This window comes from Osmerus eperlanus, chromosome 2 (genome assembly GCF_963692335.1).
Source record: "Osmerus eperlanus chromosome 2, fOsmEpe2.1, whole genome shotgun sequence".
Taxonomy (NCBI): Eukaryota; Metazoa; Chordata; class Actinopteri; order Osmeriformes; family Osmeridae; genus Osmerus; species Osmerus eperlanus.
The window spans coordinates 23,391,027-23,409,744 of record NC_085019.1 but is presented as its reverse complement, the minus strand read 5'-3'; the positions used below and the strand labels follow the sequence as shown (position 1 = coordinate 23,409,744).

At 49.6% G+C, this 18,718-nt stretch overlaps 1 protein-coding gene and 4 non-coding genes across 6 annotated transcripts; all 5 read right to left on the bottom strand.

The window, feature by feature from the left end:
- Positions 1-389: 389 nt before the first annotated feature.
- Positions 390-16,120, bottom strand: kpnb1 (karyopherin (importin) beta 1). Of its 2 annotated transcripts, none has more exons than XM_062480452.1 (22): positions 15,827-16,120; positions 14,633-14,691; positions 13,507-13,689; positions 12,791-12,991; positions 12,441-12,593; positions 11,841-11,900; positions 11,609-11,698; positions 11,156-11,266; positions 10,453-10,554; positions 9,046-9,270; positions 7,728-7,919; positions 7,134-7,264; positions 6,589-6,736; positions 6,258-6,329; positions 5,730-5,874; positions 5,365-5,447; positions 4,983-5,090; positions 4,097-4,240; positions 3,695-3,800; positions 2,768-2,882; positions 2,278-2,439; positions 390-1,946 (listed from the first exon to the last, which is right to left on the bottom strand). In XM_062480452.1, coding segments are annotated over exons 1-22 (2,631 nt in total). In that variant the 5' UTR covers positions 15,867-16,120; the 3' UTR covers positions 390-1,945. The 2 variants fall into 2 exon arrangements, with proteins under 2 accessions (XP_062336436.1, XP_062336437.1); XM_062480453.1 differs by having other exon boundaries at positions 10,453-10,542.
- On the bottom strand, positions 3,058-3,199 carry LOC134015923 (small nucleolar RNA SNORA79). Its single transcript, XR_009929323.1, has one exon. It is a non-coding gene; the product is annotated as a small nucleolar RNA SNORA79 (small nucleolar RNA).
- On the bottom strand, positions 3,913-4,054 carry LOC134015907 (small nucleolar RNA SNORA79). Its single transcript, XR_009929310.1, has one exon. It is a non-coding gene; the product is annotated as a small nucleolar RNA SNORA79 (small nucleolar RNA).
- Positions 4,623-4,768, bottom strand: LOC134015929 (small nucleolar RNA SNORA79). The gene has a single exon (XR_009929324.1). It is a non-coding gene; the product is annotated as a small nucleolar RNA SNORA79 (small nucleolar RNA).
- Positions 5,192-5,333, bottom strand: LOC134015915 (small nucleolar RNA SNORA79). The gene has a single exon (XR_009929319.1). It is a non-coding gene; the product is annotated as a small nucleolar RNA SNORA79 (small nucleolar RNA).
- Positions 16,121-18,718: the final 2,598 nt, after the last annotated feature.

Here is an 18,718-nt window from a genome sequence, read left to right as displayed (position 1 = left end):
ATTGACAATCTGAATTGGTGGAACATGGCCACCTAAGTCACTGAAAAACAATGTCCCAATTCAAATGAAACAGTGTTGTCAGGTGACCCCAGACCGACCCTGGAGGTTCACAGATTCAACATTCAGGAGACTCCCAAGGTCGTTCAGTACATGGAATCGATAGCTTCCAAAAAAATAAGAATAAAGCAAAAGACTAACAAGGATTTAGGACATGAGTGCAAACAGTTCAGAGGGGGAACATTCTACTGCAACTAAACCTGATCTAGTCAACTGACAAATGCATATTAAGTCTCGTGTTTCTATGGGAACCCGACAAGTACAGTGCATTTGTGATAAACCGTTGCAAAGTAGATATAAACCACAGACCAAGGTACCAGAACTGCTTGGGGAATGTTTGATATCATTTTATTGTTTTTCATAGCAATGGAAAAATATAACCTTATACAAACGTCTTCAATTCTTAATTTGAACAAAAATGGTGTGTCCCTTTCCCAACGAAATACAGCGAAAACATCTAGAAATGGGAACTGAACAAGCTAGCACGAGCCCAATTACCTAGTTCATGTAGATCACTTAGAAACCTCGCGTATTGAACCCACCTCTCCTGTAAGCAATAGTGAATTTGCTTCAATACCATAGCATCCGTTTAAAATTCAAACCTATTTGCTGAGAAGCCTGGATATAAATTTGGCACTCTTATTCTCCTGCTCACGCATGGTTAATGAAGGAGATGAAGTGGTACTTGTTAAATTGAGTGCTTTGTGTTCCCCTTGCATCGAGTCTTCCCTGATTGGTCGAGGGTTGAGTTGAATCTACACAAGCCCACATTGAAGAAGAACGGCAACCGATGCTTTGAAAAAAAGGAAAGCAAAGTAAATAATAACCGGTGAACAGTCAGTGATTCTCTAGTAGGAAAAGAAGAACGAACACCATCTCGCCAATTCACACAAGTGCTGTGTAGGTTCGGGGCTCCGCCCACAACTCTGTTGTCATCTCCCAAAGAGAGCAGGACAATTTCATCAATTTACCTCCAGCTTTATTATCATCATCATCATTTATGTATTTGTTATGACCGGGAGGGGGGTCCAGGGGGGTGGAGACAGTAAATCGCCCCCCCCTCCCTCATTCACACCAGATACTCCCAGCCTAGCTGGCCACCCTTGCCCCTGTAGCACTGGGGGGGAGACCAATGGAGGGGCGGGCTGGGGGGGAAGGGGGGCAGAGGTAAGAGAGGTTTGAGGGGGGGGGGGGGGGGGGGAACTCCCAATCCCCTTCTGATTCCATTTCCTCCAATCCCAGCAGTGGTGCTAGGGTGCGTGTCTACGGCCAAACTGGGTTTAACGTTTGCGTAAAATTGACCATCTCCGTTTTGTTGAAGTCCACAACCATATAGTGCTTGTAAGGAACCAAAAGGAAAAAAAAAGAGAAAAAATAAAAAGTAGTCCGTCTTCCACAGATCGGTCAAAGAGCAAAATAGTCAAGTCCTTTTCAGATCCGTTTGTTTTTCCCCTCCCCAAAAAGAAACCACATTTTGGCAGTTTGTTTTTCCGGTTGTAGACTAAAGTTAGTTATTAATCAGAAGAGTTCTAGAGCTAGCCTACAGCGGTCCAGGGAGATTGTAAGGAGTCCTCGTCCAAGTCAGAACAGTCCACAGGTGGCCAGGAGGAGGGAGGGTTGGGGGTGGTGTGGGTGGGTTGAAGGTCGTCGGGGGGGGGGGGGGGGGGGCTGCTAGTCTGCCGGCGACTGCTGGAACTGTACTCAGAAGGTGGTGTGATGTCGATCCTCTCTCGCTCGCGCTCTCACTCTCTCTCTCACACTCTCAGACACTCAGCGCACACACTTCCCTTCTGCTGTGACCCACACACAGGAGACAGAAGGAAGCCCAGCGGGGCTTATGCTCTCATTGTTCATCCATGTAGAATATTCATCCCCAACCAGCGTGAAATCTGCAACGAGAGGGTGAGAAGAAGAAGAGCTTAGCCAATGGCGGCGCCGCACGGCGGACATGTGACATGACGGTGCAGTTGTCGCGGGGCTATTTTACACCTCATAACACCCTACACATCTGCTGACCACACACACTGGATAATCCAGACTATTCAATCCTGTTACTTTGGAGAGCATCTGTGGTGATTTTTTATATATATATATATATATATATATATATTATATATATGGTGGTTATAAAGAGTTTAGGTGGTGGTGGTTCATAAGCGTGTAGGTGGTTCATAAGCATTTAGGTGTAGGTGGTTCATAAGCGTGTAGGTGGCGTCTCACCAGGCTTGGCTCTTCAGCTTGCGGAGCTCCTTGGTGGCCCAGGTGGCCAGGGTCTTGGTCTTGTTGAACTTGGACCTGCGGCCCTCAGTCAGCAAGTCATTGATGAGGGGCCGAACCTCCACCATCTTCATCACGTCCTTTCCAAACGCTGTGCACAGGTCACTGTAGAGGGGAGAGGGGAGGGGGCAGAGAGTGAGAAAGAGAGAGAGAGTCAGGGTACAGATGTATTGAGAGAGAAAGAGAGTAACCCTCCTGCTTACCCTACCCTAACCCTCCTGCTTACCCTACCCTAACCCTCCTGCTTACCCTACCCTAACCCTCCTGCTTACCCTACCCTAACCCTCCTGCTTACCCTACCCTAACCCTCCTGCTTACCCTACCCTAACCCTCCTGCTTACCCTACCCTAACCCTCCTGCTTACCCTACCCTAACCCTCCTGCTTACCCTACCCTAACCCTCCTGCTTACCCTACCCTAACCCTCCTGCTTACCCGATGAGTCCCGCTGCGTTGGCCACCACAGCATCAGTGTGGTCCTCATCCTCGGCGATGTGGTGGATGAAGGAGAGGATGAACTCCACCCTGGGCTGGACCAGCATCACGTCAGCTGGGGGGGAGAAGAGGCGTGCGCGTTAGAGGAGGATGTTGGGGACACTTTCCTATTTCTGGGAGTACATCGTTTCAGATCGGTTTTCCTTCACCACAGGACAGCACAGTGTGCAGTTTCTCAGCCCGTAGACAAGCTCTGCTGCGGAGAGTTTGGAAGTGTCAAGTCTGTATGAACGTGTAGGGTCCCGCAAAGTCCAGTGTGACAACAGACAGCCCTGCTGCCTTGTGTCCACTGGGTGAAAGAGACCCTGTTGACTCTGTGACGCTCTAAAATCCATACTGCCTGACTTCTGGCAGAGGGAGGAAGAGGCGTCAGGGGGTGAGACCAAAGGATGAACACATTTAAAGTTTGACAGTAATAATGTAACGAATAGGACTGTAATTATCACAACCAATCGTTAAGGTTGGACCGGCACAAATGATTGGACTGCATTCAGACAGAATGCAGGGATTGGAGGGGCTTACTTGTGTCTACATATCTGCCTCTAATCTGAGCAACACATCTGAGTTGAGCAACACTCCACAGAAGCTGCATTCTTAACCCATCAGGTCTGATATGCAAATCACATGTAAAACAGCTGTGCTTTGAGTGGCGCTGCACCAGGAAGTCACACAGGAAGTAGACAATGATGACCTGTGTACAGTTGTTACTGAGTTACTGAGACTTAAACACGTGAACTGCTGGGTCTAGTAATCTAAAGACAGGGCTGTATTTGAGAGATCACGACAACGCGAGAATCGGGTGGTTTCTGGTCTAGAGGAGGAGGTGCAGAGGAGGTGGAGGTGTAGAGGAGGTGGAGGTATACTCACGGTGGACGTTCTCCTGGTCCCCCTTCAGGCCCTGGATGATGCCGGTGTAGGCCTCCAGACAGCCCTCACGCAGCTCGTTCAGGTAGTCCACCATGTCGTAGTCCGTCTGGGACACAAACACACCACCAGATGAGACAGGAGGAAAACAAACGTTTTTGTGATCACTGATCAACAAAGCAAACAACAAAAGGGAATTCCACTGCAATTAATCTTAAAAAAAATGTAGGGTCCCGCAAAGTCCAGTGGGACAACAGACAGCCCTGCTGCCTTGTGTCCACTGGGTGAAAGAGACCCTGTTGATTCTGTGACGCTCTAAAATCCATACTGCCTGACTTCGGGCAGAGGGAGGAACAGGCGTCAGGACCGACCCAGCCAGGAGGGGGGCAGGGTGGGGAGCTGTACCTTGTCCACCTGGGCCTGCGAGGCCTGCTGCAGGGTGTCCAGGACGATCTCCAGGTACTTCTTGAACTCTCCTCCGATGGCCAGAGCGATGTCCCCGAACGCTGACAGGATCTGAGGCTTAACGGACCTGTGCACATTCTCATTCTGCACGCACACACACACACGCTCTCTCAGTACCTGCAATCATTACATCTGGACCTTCCAGGCTCAATCTAACCTTTCGCACTGAACAGAAAAGAGTTTTCTTTATCTCATATATTTACATTTAGCAGACGCTCTGATCCAGAGCGACTTACAGTAAGTACAGGGACATTCCCCCGAGGCAAGTAGGGTGAAGTGCCTTGCCCAGGGACACGTCATTTGGCACGGCCGGGAATCGAACCAACAACCTTCTGATTAATAGCCCGACTCCCTAACCGCTCAGCCATCTGACCCCCCCTCATAACTTCCAATGAAAAGCTTTTATTTCAAGAACCTTCCCATGCCCATCAGCAACACACGGAGCAGTATTCCGATGGCCAGATCAGTGTGTAGGCTCCAGTAGAAACCAGCGTTCATTAGACAGGTAACAGAACTACCTCATGTCCACTGGGTGAACCAGAACCTGCATTGATCTGTGACGCTCTAAAATCCACAGTGCCTGACTATCAGCAGAGGGAGGATCAGGCGTCAGGACCAGAGATCCTTCTTACAGGCCCAGTCGAACAGCGGCAGGCAAGGGGTCACCTAGTAGGCTAGGGCCTTACCGCAGCGGCCTCGGGTTCGATTCCAGCCCGGGCCTTTTACTTCTCTAGCTGCCCCCCCCTCTCCCCCTCCCCTCTCCATACTGTCACTATTCATCACATCAAAAGCAGAACGGGCTCCAGTGCGGGGGCAGCGTCCTCACCCCCAGGTTCTCCAGCAGTAGCTGCATGATCTCGTCACAGAAGGGCAGGATGTTGGTCATGAGGGCTCGACACAGGTCACACACCAGCCCCACGGCCGCCAGACACACCTGCAGACAGGGACCAGGACCCGTTAGGGCACGTGCGTGTTTGCTCAGCTCGTAAACAAGCTCTGCTGTGGAGAGTTGTGAGAAGTGTCAGGTCTGTATGAACGTGTAGGGTCCCGCAAAGTCCAGTGGGACAACTGACAGCCCTGCTGCCTTGTGTCCACTGGGTGAAAGAGACCCTGTTGATTCTGTGACGCTCTAAAATCCATACTGCCTGACTTCGGGCAGAGGGAGGAACAGGCGTCAGGGGAAAGGTGCCGCGGTGGTCAGCACTCACCTGGTACTCTGCGTAGTTCTTCAGGCCGATGGCCAGGAAAGGCTTGAAGGCATCCATGTACTTCTGGAAGTCACTTCCCAGAACTGAGGACACCACACAGGAGACCGTCACAAACCAGGACAAGGAGGGAGAGGTGAAGAGAGCAGGAGGGAAGGGGGGAGGAGAGGGAAGAGAACGGGGACAAGAGGAAGGTGCAGACATGTGTGACGGAGAGACACTAGAGAGACTAAGAGAGACTACTAGAGAGAGACTAAGAGGGAGACTAAGAGAGAGACTAAGAGAGAGACTAAGAGGGAGACTAAGAGAGAGACTAAGAGAGAGACTAAGAGAGAGAGACTAAGAGAGAGACTAAGAGAGAGACTGACCTTCCACCAGAGTGGAGACGGCCATGAGGGCATCTTCCTGCACGCCCCCGGAGCCTGCGGTGCTCTGGAACATTCTGAGCAGCGATGCCATCACCACGTCGGAGATCTGCAGAGCATCGTGGTGCTGCACCTTCCTTAGGACGTTCTGGAGAGACGGGGGAGAGGGAAGCACTTTAGCGGGACGCAGCACCACAGGAGAGGGGTGGGGTTCTGAGCCGTGGGGTACGGGCAGGAAGGGGGTTCCATGTCCCAATCACAGGGTCAGGGAGGGGGGTGAGGGAGGGGGGTGAGGGCAGGTCTCAGATAATGTGGTAGGGTTATCCATCACTGTTTCAGCGTGGTGCATGATTTCTCATCATAGACCAGAGAGGAGTTCAGCACATCTAGTACCAGACAGGAAGATCTAGTACCAGACAGGAAGATCTAGTAGCAGACAGACAGCTCTAGTAGCAGACAGACAGCTCTAGTAGCAGACAGACAGCTCTAGTAGCAGACAGACAGCTCTAGTAGCAGACAGACAGCTCGTACCTGTAGCGTGGCACACAGCAGGGACTGCAGGTCGTTGAACTGGATTCTGTCTGACGTGCTCTGGATGTGGGACTGTGGGAGAGGCAAGCATGTTAACACAGGAAACACTCCTTCAGCACTAGACAGACACCTACAAGCATGTTCTTATGTTGAATAAAACACATGCAGGTCTCAGATACTGTGGTAGGGTTATCCATCACTGCTTCAGCGTGGTGCATGCTTTCTCATCATAGACCAGACTGGCACTGTATTACTGTAGTGGTTTGTGTATGAATCCAAGTCCTACTTAAAAACTAACACCTCCCTCTCCTCCACCCCTCCTCCATCTCACCTCCATCTGCAGGACCTGTTGTAGGCGCTCCATGATGACCAGGGTGGTCTTCTGGACGGCAGGGTAGCAGTCCTTGGCGCTGTTCTTCACGATCTCCATCAGGGCCTCGTAAGCAGCGCTGCGCAGGTTGTTCTGGTGACCGTCTGGCCTGCACACACACATCATCCATCACTCCCTGTCACATGATAGACCCCCGCTGTACCTTACGACACGCCTGCTGTTCAGCCTGTTAAAGCAGGAAGCGCTTCTCTAACTGTCTCAGTGCAGGTCTCAGATACGGTGTTTATCCATCACTGCTTCAGCGTGGTGCATGGTTTCTCATCATTGACCAGTACCTACCTCCTTATCAATCAAAGCTGTTAAACGCAATACCAAATCCCTGCTAGGTCATAACTAGACCCTGCATCTAAACTAAACTAATACAGATCCATAACTAATATAGATCAGGTCAACATGGCTCTCTAACTTAAACTTTGATCTGTCTTGCCAGCCCTCTTCCCCCTCCAGCCTCCCCCTCCCTCTCTCCCCCTCCAGCCTCCCCCTACCTGTCTGTGGTCTCCAGCAGCTTCTGGACGATGATCTCGAAGGAGGAGGAGAGGCAGTAGGTGGCCGGCTCCTCCTGCTCCTCGGCCGCGTCTGTCGCCTCGTACGCTGCCTCGGCTAGACTGGAGAAGGCCTGGGGGGGAGAGAGAGGGAGGGAAGGGAGAGGTAGAGAGAGAGAGAGGGAGAGAGGGAGGGAAGGGAGAGGTAGAGAGAGAGAGGGAGGGAAGGGAGAGGTAGAGAGAGAAGGAAGGGAGAGCGGGGAGAGAGGGAAGGGAGGGAGGAGAGAACAGAAGGGAGAGAGAGGGGAGAAAGGAAGTCATCAAATCAAGCAGTAATGTGTTGACAAAGTCAACACATTTCGTTTTTGTAAGCGAAATGTCCCTAACATCAGTCATCACGCAGGTCTCAGATACTGTGGTAGGGTTATCCATCACTGCTTCAGCGTGGTGCATGCTTTCTCATCATAGACCAGACACACCTCTAACAAACACCTACGGTTTGACTCAGTAAACATGGCGTGCGTGTGTACGTACGTGTATATAAGCATGTGTGTGTACATGTGTGTGTGTGTATATACGCGTGCGTGCGTGTCTCACCCAGCAGACGTTGGAGGCGACGCGAGGCTCCGCCCCCAGCCCCTGGATGAGGCACTGCAGAAGGGGGGCCAGGTACACCTCGTTGATGGCCGCCTCTGGCAGCAGCTCACAGATGCGGCCCACTGTCCAGGCTGTGGTGTCCCTCACCACCACGCTGGGGTCCTTCATTAGCTCTATCAGGGTGGGCATCGCCTGGGGGGGAGAGAGTATGTTATTATAATAATAATATTATAATAATGCCTGTTACTAGGGGTGTAACGATACACTCAGCTCACGATTCAATAAGTATCACGATACTGGGTTCACGATAGGATACGTGTAAAAAAAAATCCCCTCAAAATAAATCTGGAAATTAACAACTTCAAGAATGTGCAGTATTTCAGGATTTTATTTACATTTCTGTAACTGTGTGTGTCACTGATGTTTTACATGAAATTAGAAGACAGAACTTCAACGTTTAGCTGCGTGATTCCTAAATATTTCCAACGGTCCCCACAGCACAATTATTATTTGGCCAAAACGGTAGCTAGCTAGCTAGCTTTAGTTAGCTTCCGGGCTAAGTTAGCTAGCATAATACTCGTAGCAATGCTACTACCTGCTAGTGTTAATTGTTAGCCTTCTCATTAGTACATTTTGAAGCCAAACTAAAGCGTTTGCCGCGGTTTTTGTCTATCAGAAAATATAGAACTAACTCTGCCGCACACAACGTCACCAGCCACTCTGGCTGGTGTAGAAAATCTTCTATTATTTCTTCTTATATTTCAGTATCAGCTAAACTCATCTTGCCCTGCTAGGCTACTACCCAGTTCAATCTGTGAATGCTCCATGCTGTGCACGCGTGACGCAGGTGCAAGAGGGTGCGTGTTGGTAGCTCAACCAAAAGGATAAAACGGATGGCATATCGAAAAAGAAAAAACGCCATGACTACATACTGTTACATTTTTGTACCGCGATATATTGTTACACCCCTACCCTTTACTGATACTGCTCCTGGTACTGTTAGAGGGAGACAGGGAGGAGAGGAATACTAATCCTAATAATGATGATGCCTTTGATACTGCGTCTGCCACAGTTAGGAGGGAGGTAGTCATGGTTACCTGTATCGCTAAGGGTTCGTAGGTTGGTAGTCATGGTTACCTGTATTGCTAAGGGTTCGTAGGTTGGTAGTCATGGTTACCTGTATCGCTAAGGGTTTGTAAGGTTTGCTGGTCATGGTTACCTGTGTAGGTGTTAGCCGTGGTTACCCACATGCCTAAGGGTCAGAGCTGTAGTCATGGTTACCCGCATGCCTAAGGGTCAGGGCTGTCGTCATGGTTACCTGTATGACCAGGGGTTTGAGCTGGCTGAGTTCCGGGCCCTCCAGGATGGAGCCGAAGGCCATGACGGAGGCGTCACGGTACCTCCAGTCAGGGTGCTTGATGTGCTCCTTGATGAAGGGCAGCACGTGGGGAACCACATCATCCTCACAGCAGGTGGCCAGCAGCATGAGACACACCCCCGCTGCCTTGCACGGGTTCCAGTCATCATCGTCATCATTCTCATCCTGGGGGGGAGGGTAGATGTGGGAGAGAGTGAGAGGGGGTAGATGTGGGAGAGAGTGAGAGGGGGTAGATGTGGGAGAGAGTGAGAGGGGGTAGATGTGGGAGAGAGTGAGAGGGGGTAGATGTGGGAGAGAGTGAGAGGGGGTAGATGTGGGAGAGAGTGAGAGGGGGTAGATGTGGGAGAGAGTGAGAGGGGGTAGATGTGGGAGAGAGTGAGAGGGGGTAGATGTGGGAGAGAGTGAGAGGGGGTAGATGTGGGAGAGAGTGAGAGGGGGTAGATGTGGGAGAGAGTGAGAGGGGGTAGATGTGGGAGAGAGTGAGAGGGGGTAGATGTGGGAGAGAGTGAGAGGGGGTAGATGTGGGAGAGAGTGAGAGGGGGTAGATGTGGGAGAGAGTGAGAGGGGGTAGATGTGGGAGAGAGTGAGAGGGGGTAGATGTGTAGGTGATATTAGCAACCAACACAGACCCCTTCCTTTAAAACGTCACCTGGTACACTGTCCTGCTGGTGATGTACCTGAACACTGCTCCTTGTGACCAGCAGGGTCCTGATCAGGGCATGTGTGTGTAGGTCTTAGATACAATGTTTATCCATCACTACTTCAGCGTGGTGCATGGTTTCTCATCATAGACCAGTACCTACCTAACTAATATAGATCAGGTCACTATGGGTCTCTAACGCAAACTAACCCCCCCCCCCCCCCTACCCCCCCCCCCCCCTCCCTGCTCCCCCCCCTCCCTGCCTCCCTGCCTCCAGCCCTGCCCTGCGGCAGCTCTGAAAACCAAGCATGCCAGGAGGATTAGGATTACCGCCCCCTGCTCCGGCGCACTATTAGCCTGACTCCGCTGTGAGTCAGCTGAGGACACAGAAGCTGGAGGCAGCCCTGTTCCGAGGCCCGGGCAAGCCTGGAGGCAGCCCTGTTCCGAGGCCCGGGCAAGCCTGGAGGCAGCCCTGTGCCAAGGCCCGGGCAAGCCTGGAGGCAGCCCTGTGCCAAGGCCCGGGCAAGCCTGGAGGCAGCCGTATACCGAGGCCCGGGCAAGCCTGGAGGCAGCTGTGTGCCGAGGCCCGGGCAAGCCTGGACATTCCTGCTGGAGGCTAAGGACTTCCAGCAGCAGGAGGATGGAGGTGTGAAACCGCTGGGCCCTGGGAGGGAGGAAGGTAGGGCTAACACCTGGCTGGCACGTACCTGCTTGGTGAGGGTCTGGGTCAGGATGGGTACCAGGTACTGCAAGGCTCCTTTGGCATAGAATTTACTAGTGTGCTCTGGGGGTCGGCCCTGTTCAGAGGCCTGAGGGGGGGGGGGAGATAGAGAGGGGGAGTGGGGGAGGGAGAGGATGGTGGGGAGGAGAGAAAGAGAGGAGAGAGAAAGGAGGGAGGGGGAGGAGATGGAGGAGAGAGAGAGGAGAGAGGAGAAAGGAGGGAGGGGGAGGAGAGGGAGGGAGGGGGAGGAGAGGGAGAGAGGGGGAGGAGAGAGGGAGGGAGAGAGAGAGGGGGAGGAGAGGGAGGAGAGAGGGAGGGAGAGAGAGAGAGAGGAGAGAGGAGCGAGGGGGAGGAGAGAGGAGGGAGAGAGGGGGAGGACAGGGAGGGAGGAGAGGGAGGGGGAGGAGAGAGGGAGGGGGAGGAGAAAGGAGGGAGAGAAAGAGGGGAGGCATTGTAAAGTTAAAACCGAAGGGTTCAGCCAGTCCGTGACTCCCACAGTGGCAGGTACAGAACGTGTGATCAAGGGAAAGCTGTGCTTTCGTTTCTGTAACATCAGTCATCATGCAGGTCTCAGATAATGTGGTAGGGTTATCCATCACTGCTTCAGCGTGGTGCATGATTTCTCATCATAGACCAGACACATTCTCAAACAAACATCAGCCATGACTGGATGTCCCACCCCCCCTCACCTCAGAGGCCTCGATAGCCAGGTCCATCTCCTCATCACAAACGTTGGACCAGAACTCAATCCCTTGTAAGGCAACTTCGTCTATGTCACTTTTCATGGCTTCTATTGTGATCTGGGAGAAGGAGGAAGTAAGGAAGAATGGAGATGGAGAGGGGGGGAGAGAGAGGGGGAGGGGAGAGAGAGAGAGAGAAGGATGTGTTAAGTTTCATTTCTGATTTTTTTGTTTAAGAGAAACTTTGATACTGGCAACTTTGGGAGTGCAGGTCTCAGATACAGTGTTTATCCATCACTTATTCAGCGTGGTGCATGATTTCTCATCATAGACCAGACATGTTGCCAAAGACTGAACTTCCCACAAGGCCCAAGCCTTCTTCCCTCCACAACCCAAATATTCTCCTACGAGCTACGTCGTAGTGTGTATGCCATGTTAGGACACGGGTGTTGGTCCGCTTACCGCGAAAAGTGCTGGGCCCATGTAAGTCTCCATGTACTGGTAATACAGGGACATGATCTTGACCAGGTTCTGTAAGGCTGCCACACGCACCTACAGGACACATCCCACACATTCGTTCCTCACAAATAACACAAGCAGTGGACGTACAGGTGAGGCGCGCGGGAGCCGGGGTGAACCTGGGGGGTGAACCTGGGGGGGGGGGGTCACCCTGGGGTCACCAGCTGATACTCACTCTGGTGTCTGGGCACTGTGTGGCTTCACAGACGACCTGCATTATAAAGTGTCTCTCCGTCTGAAAATCACAATCACAACCGGGTTTGTTGACATGTACGTTTACACATTGCGTTTACATATTTGCTTTGATAGGTTGGTGCCTAACAATTATCATTGTAGCTACTGTACTTAAAAGGCATGAAAACGTAATAAAATAATTGATAAGGTAAGGAATTATAAGAATATAAAATGTGTTCTTGTCATTATAATTTTTGTTTGTCCATTTTGATCTAAAGCCAGCAGTCAGTATGACAGACCTACAGCTGTCTGCTAGAAGGCTCTTAGTGCGTCAGGTGAAGGTCTCAGATACTGTGATAGGGTTATCCATCACTGCTTCAGCGTGGTGCATGATTTCTCATCATAGACCAGACACGTTCAAAGAAACACCTCGCTAACCATTAAACCCTGGATGAAACTACTGTTACTAAGCTGACGTACAACAAAACGTGAACAGAGAGGCAGGGAGGGGAGAGGCAGGAAGGAGGGGAGAGGCAGGGAGGGGAGAGGCAGGGAGGGGAGAGGCAGGAGAGAGGCAGGGGGAGGTGAGAGTCCGGCCCACCTCCTTGTCGAAGTTGGCTTTGGTGAACTCCAGGGAGTTGAGGAGGGCGTTGGTGGCGGCCAACTTGACGTTGTTGCTAGGCTCCTCCTTCCTCATGCCCTGGATTATGGCCGTCAGGATCTGGTTGGCGTTGTCCTGAAGCTGCTCTGGGTCCTGGGGGGGGGGGGACACCACCAGGTCAGAGAGGCGCTTTAGACTTTTTTGCTTTTGTTCTATTATATAATAAGTTATAATCCTTAGGTATATCATGTATAAAAATGCACAAACAAAATGAAGACCACAAGTATAAAGTAGTGCTCAATATGTCCTGGCCTTCGTATGTGTGTGTGTGTGAAGGCTCCAGTACTCACTATGTCCTGGCAGATGTACCCTATTGCCTCCAGGGTGGACTCCTTCATGTGCTCAGTGCTGCTGGGGTCCGTCACATTGGCCACCAGCTGGGGGATGAGCTCCGGCCACTGGCTCACCGGGATCTCGGCACAGGCGATCCCAGCCACGCACTGGGAGGCCGAGCTGGGCCGGTATGTCTCCGTGCCCAGGGTCTGCAGCACCTGGAGAGGAGGGGGGGGGGGGTCAGAGGTCATCCAACTGATACTGCTCTGAGAGGGGAGGAGGTCTGGACTAAGATAGCTGACCCTAGAGGTGTGAGGTCAGAGGTTTGATTCTGAAATGCGTGAAATGTTTAGGATGACCGTGCCGTCATAATACTAATAATTCTTGAGTGCCTTTGAGTTTGTTGAAATTCAGAGTTCAAAGGTTATTCATTTGACACACTGATGATTATGTACCAATTCACTCTACAGGTGAATAGGTACAAGAGGGGCCAAGAGGGAATAAGTGAAAGCATTTACATTACTGGACAAGTAGTAATGACAGACTACAGGTACTAGTCTGTCAGTATAACAACATGGAGGATACATAATGTGTTCATTTAGCAGAAGTTAAATAAAATATGACACAAACGGGAATTCGAACCTGCGACCACTTGATCTGCAGTCAAACTGCTCTAACCACTGAGCCAGACCAGCCCCTCAGAGTACCTAGGGTGTTTGAGGTGAGCTCTTACAAAGTTCTTGATCTCGCGGCGTGCGTTGGCGTCGATGGCCAGCCATCGCTGCTGGTACTGGGACTTGACGTCTGGGTCCTTGGAGGTGAGCGAGTTCTTCACCTGCAGGCCTGCAGCCACGCGGGCCACCTGGGTGTTCCCTGGGTTGGCCAGAACCTTGGAGAGCTCCACCAGGAACGTCGGCTGGAAGAACACACATTTTAGATAAATATTTTTATTTGTTTAAAATATATTTTTGGTGGCATTTCTGCCTTCATTATTTATGACAGACAGCATACTTCCTGTCCATTTTTTGGAGAGAGAGAGGACAGGAAATATAGGGAGAGGGGTTGACATGCGGTAAAGGGCCTGTGCCGGAATCGAACCCGGGCCTCTGCGTGTGGGCCTCAGCTCTCATGGAAGGTGTCTAACCCAGTAAGCTAAAGGGGCGCCCAAACCCAAGCTTTATCGATTTTAGGACCGCACGGTGGATTTCATACACACAGCTAGTCGACACCTCCGCAGGAAAAACCAGGCCTTGGTAACAGATGCCTTGACCACATATTACCTCCCTCTTTCCCTGCCAGCTAGCTGCACCCTTTTCATTTCTAGTCCCAAACTGATATGACCATCTGTCTGAGGGAAGCTTGCTGGATGCTTCCAGCGTGCCAGGACGGTTCCCTGTCACCGGTTGGCTACACGCTTAGGTATCAAAGTAAATCAAACAGGGATTAGAACATACAACCCACATGTCCTAGTTATAAGTGCAGCACATCCGCTTCTCTCGCTAAGCCTGCCCTCATGTCCCGTTGTCTGCATGTCTGACTGCCTCTGGAATGGATGATGCCATGCAATTGTGCTCCAGGAGGTTTCAAAGAGTAATGTCGGCTAAACTCGTCCGACATGTATAGCAGTTGGCTGGCTAGATGCAGAATAGTATCGCTTGTCTGGTCTCCATTCATTCTGAAAGCCGCGGAGCATGTGACGCTAGCTGCCACAATGTGGAGGTGTTGGCGGAAGGGAGGGGGCTCCGGTAGACAAGCTGGGTGTTCACTGCGTACTCATCCCGTTTCTGGCGCCAGAGCCCAATGTGACCGGCATAAGCACTTTCGGTGTAATCAATGTTAAATAACAACAGGATACGAACCAGATTTTCAATCGCCGCTTGTTCCAGAAACTTCTGTGCCGCCTCCAGTTCATTTCGATCTGAGGTGAACAAGAGGGAGAAATGTTAACGTGTAGATTTGCAGCTAAGCCAAGTTGGGTGGCTATGCCACTGGCGCACGCCGAAATGAAACAGCAAAGTTGTGCTAGCTTGCTAACCCGGATCTGCCTAGCATGCATCCACATTTCTAGTTAGAGTGCCATGACACCATAGATGTAACATCCAGCCTTTCATAATCAAATTCATAACATTTAGATATGTCATAAACTTACAATCGTATCGCTTTAACGTTATCGCTGCTAAAAAGACGGTGAATCGGCATTTTGATATCTTGCAAAAGCTTTAACTATAGAAAGGGTTGTTTGCATGCTAGCTATATTAGCTTCCTTTCAAACTATTTGCCACCACTTAGCTGGCTTCGAAAGCATGTTGGCTAACGTTAGCTAGCAGGTAAAATGGCACAAGTATCGCAGCATGGACAAGACTCAAAACTCACTGGCTAATATCTCTAAATCTAGATCGTTACGATCAATCCGGATACCATAAGCACTGACGATTGGCGTGAGCCCACAATAAAAGTATCTTTATATTGTTAACGTTGTATTATTGGGCCTCGGCTTTTTAAGATTTCAAACCCCATATGTTCTGGATAGCAATGTGTTCAAAGTAGCTGGGGTGCGGGGTAGGGCCGACTCATTTGCACATCAATTACAGCAAGCTAGGTTAACTAACGAAGTTAGCTCGCTAGTTTAAACGCGGGTTGATCAACTGAACTGGCTGTATCGTACACGATGTAGCTCGACACTTTTCAACGCAAAGTATTTGACATCAGGGCGCTCCCTCACTTGTCAATCATGTTGCTTTCCCTAGCTAACTAGACATAGCAGAACTAAAGCTAACGCATTTAGCCACCAAACCAGCATGCTGCTTACAGAGCGCGGCTACCGGGCTAGCTGGCTAAGCTAAGCACCACCCTCGTCATGCAACAGCCGCATCTGCGGGGTTGAGCAGGCCGTGGCTAGCATTAGCCGCATAGCTTAGCAAGGTATTTCCCCCTCTGCTTTTAAGATCTGTCTGGCTAACTTTCACCGGTACTGTCATACACATATGTCAAGTTGTTGTTCTATAATATAATTCACACGGCATTTAGAAATATGTATCTATTTGCATAATCACCTGGAGAGACGGTTTTTTCGAGAATTGTTATAAGCTCCATTCTGTCCCAGCCACTCTTCACAGAAGTAGTCGCTAACTAGTTAGATTGCCGCGCACAACTCAAACCGGATTATATTTCTTCAGTGTTCAACCGATGCTAAAGGAACGTGTGTAAATCAATAAAAAGACGCTGAGAAAAAACACACACCCCCGGTTAATCCCTAGTTGGTTGGTTTTGCACCAAATACACGCCGATTATTCAAAAGCTCAGCGTTAAATAACGTGTTTTAGCAGCAATGCTGCTTGTTCTCATCCTGTGTTGTCGGGAGGGAAAGGGCCGCACTTGACTCCCGCGGAAGGATATCACGCGCCGCTGCTACGGTGAAAAAAAATCCCTCCTCCCTTCTCTACCGCGCCGTCGCGTCTCCGGTTGTTGCGTGCACACACCTCGGGGTACAGTAAACGGAATGACGCTATTATTTTAATATTCAAGTGAAGAAAAAGAAACATTTCAATCCAGCGAAAAACGTAACCACTATCATTGAATCATGACGTGTTTTTTTTTTGCAGGTAAAAAAATAAACAAAAGAAAAAAATCGTGTATGCATTATGGGGAACTTTTCAGATTCACAACAGTACATTTGGACTTCCACATAAAGATGCGGTCTTAATTATGCAAAGTGTATGCATCTTTTATGACATATCAATTATTTTCCTATTTGTGAGGAGCAAATGAATGTTAGGTACATCTAAATCAACTTTAAGTATTCAGGTTTAATAATGTATATACCACCCAGTCACTTTGTAACACGGTTTCTCACCTGCTCACGGTACCGCTATCCATTATTCATACTAACACTGTCAATTGAAGTGTTAAAAAGACAGTGTTTGCAAAAGACAATACGCCATCTTTAATCTACTGAACATATTACATATCATGAACACGTAGAGCCAGACAGCAATTAGCATGTAGAACTGGATTAGTTGTAATATGTGAAATAATGTCTCACAAGTGGAGCCAACAACGATATTGTAAAAACAACCCCATTGTCTTTATTTAGTTCATCATTTTACAGTAGTCACTCGTAAGTAGCTGCCATTAGTTGGTCTTTCTGTCCGTTTTTCGCATTGTTCTAACTTATCTTCCTCATTTTGATCAACACAATGAAAAAAAAAAAAAATCATTAACAAAAACGAACAAGCGCAAAAGAAAATAATGGATAAAATGCCCCTTTTTAAAGAAAGCAGGACTTTTGGCAAGAAGTGATGATGATTATCATGGTGTTTTAACAAGGATCCAGTGCATCTTCATGTGTAATACAGTTTGGTAAAGACACAACAGTACAGTCTTGAGTTTTGGGTCAACATGATTTAAGGGTCTCCCATCCTCTCACCTCAAGCGCACACATCTGAAGGTATTCATCGAATACAGACAATGTTGTACTTTGCTTATTCCCCCACTTATTGGCTGATTGGAATTACAGCCATCTTCTCACGCATGACCAAATGCCTCAAATCTCTACACAATCCGGAGAGTAAGGCTTAGAAAGGGCTTTGGGCCAAACTCTTTGATAAAAAGGACAGTAGGAAAATGATATGACTGCTTTGTGATTGGATATAAGAGCTTTTGGAGATATCGGACTTTATCAATCGTGATAAACTGCCCACCATTTCAGTCAGCGAAAGTGGTTGTCAGTGTAACAATTGATATGCGTTAAGATGCTAGGCGGAGCCTCGGTAAACAGAATGCATAAACCCAGTATTGACCCCACATATACAGACAGAGGTATACAAGACACAACCTGACTGATTCAGTCTCTTTGAATAGTTCACATTAAATACTGATCTAGCGTATCTATGGCACTTTTCTTTTTACACCAAATTGGGCATTTGCTTCGCTAGCCTTTTGGCCTCACCCCCATATCACTGTAAATTATGATATGGCAGGTTCAGTATGACAAAACAGCATAGCTTAATGGCAAACAACATGGTCATTTCAGGCCTCAACCCGAGCTAGCTAACATGGAACAAGCTAGCTAGAGCACTTAGCTAAATGTTGGCTAGCACAGACCACTTTATGAGTTTGATGCTGACAACTGCTGTTTTTTTAAGTTCATGATTTGGCTACAGATTTTGTGCAGATCTTGTCAGTTTCATGTCAGGGTACCAGAGCAGATCTACTCCGTGTTTACCAGCGTAAGCCAGTGACACTCTGTGACAAACTGTTTACACACAAACGCTGCATGTGGATAAACAACTGGTCAACGATAACATCGGCAAGTTATGCATACAATCATACTGAAACCTGCGAGGGGCATAATACCAAGTTGATCAGAGTAGACTTGGTGGCAGTAAGGGGGGGGGGGGGGGGGGGTATAAAAATACTCAAATTCGGAGCTGGATGGACTAAAATCTGTGTCGGAGTAGAAAACGAAACCAAGAAATCAAGAAACGGTTAGATGGGGAACGAGCCAAACTCATGATTCAGACAAGGAAGAAGAAATTGAGGCTTTAAGACGGCCCAGCGACACCCAGAGCTGGATCAGGCTAGCGTCGAGGCTTCACCACCAGCATCGCTCCAGCTGCAGTCAGATCCACACAGCTCATAAACGCAGACGACCGCAGTCATGAGACAGACCCAGAGGGAACGGTCTCGACCCCAAACCCAACCCAACGGGGGTTCTGGTCCACAGAAGTGCTGTCCAGTCTCTACCACTGGTCTGAAGCGGTTCAACCATTGTCGATGCACATTCTGTTGTAGTAAGACGAGCTGGATGGGCGCGTTGTGACCTGGTTTAAACACTGCCGGGAGGCAGAGTGTGGTCTAACGCTGCTCACCGAACTACAGCAGATAAACAGCTCCTGCCCGCTTCCCTCTGTGTCAGCTGACGGCACACTACAAGCCTGTCCAGG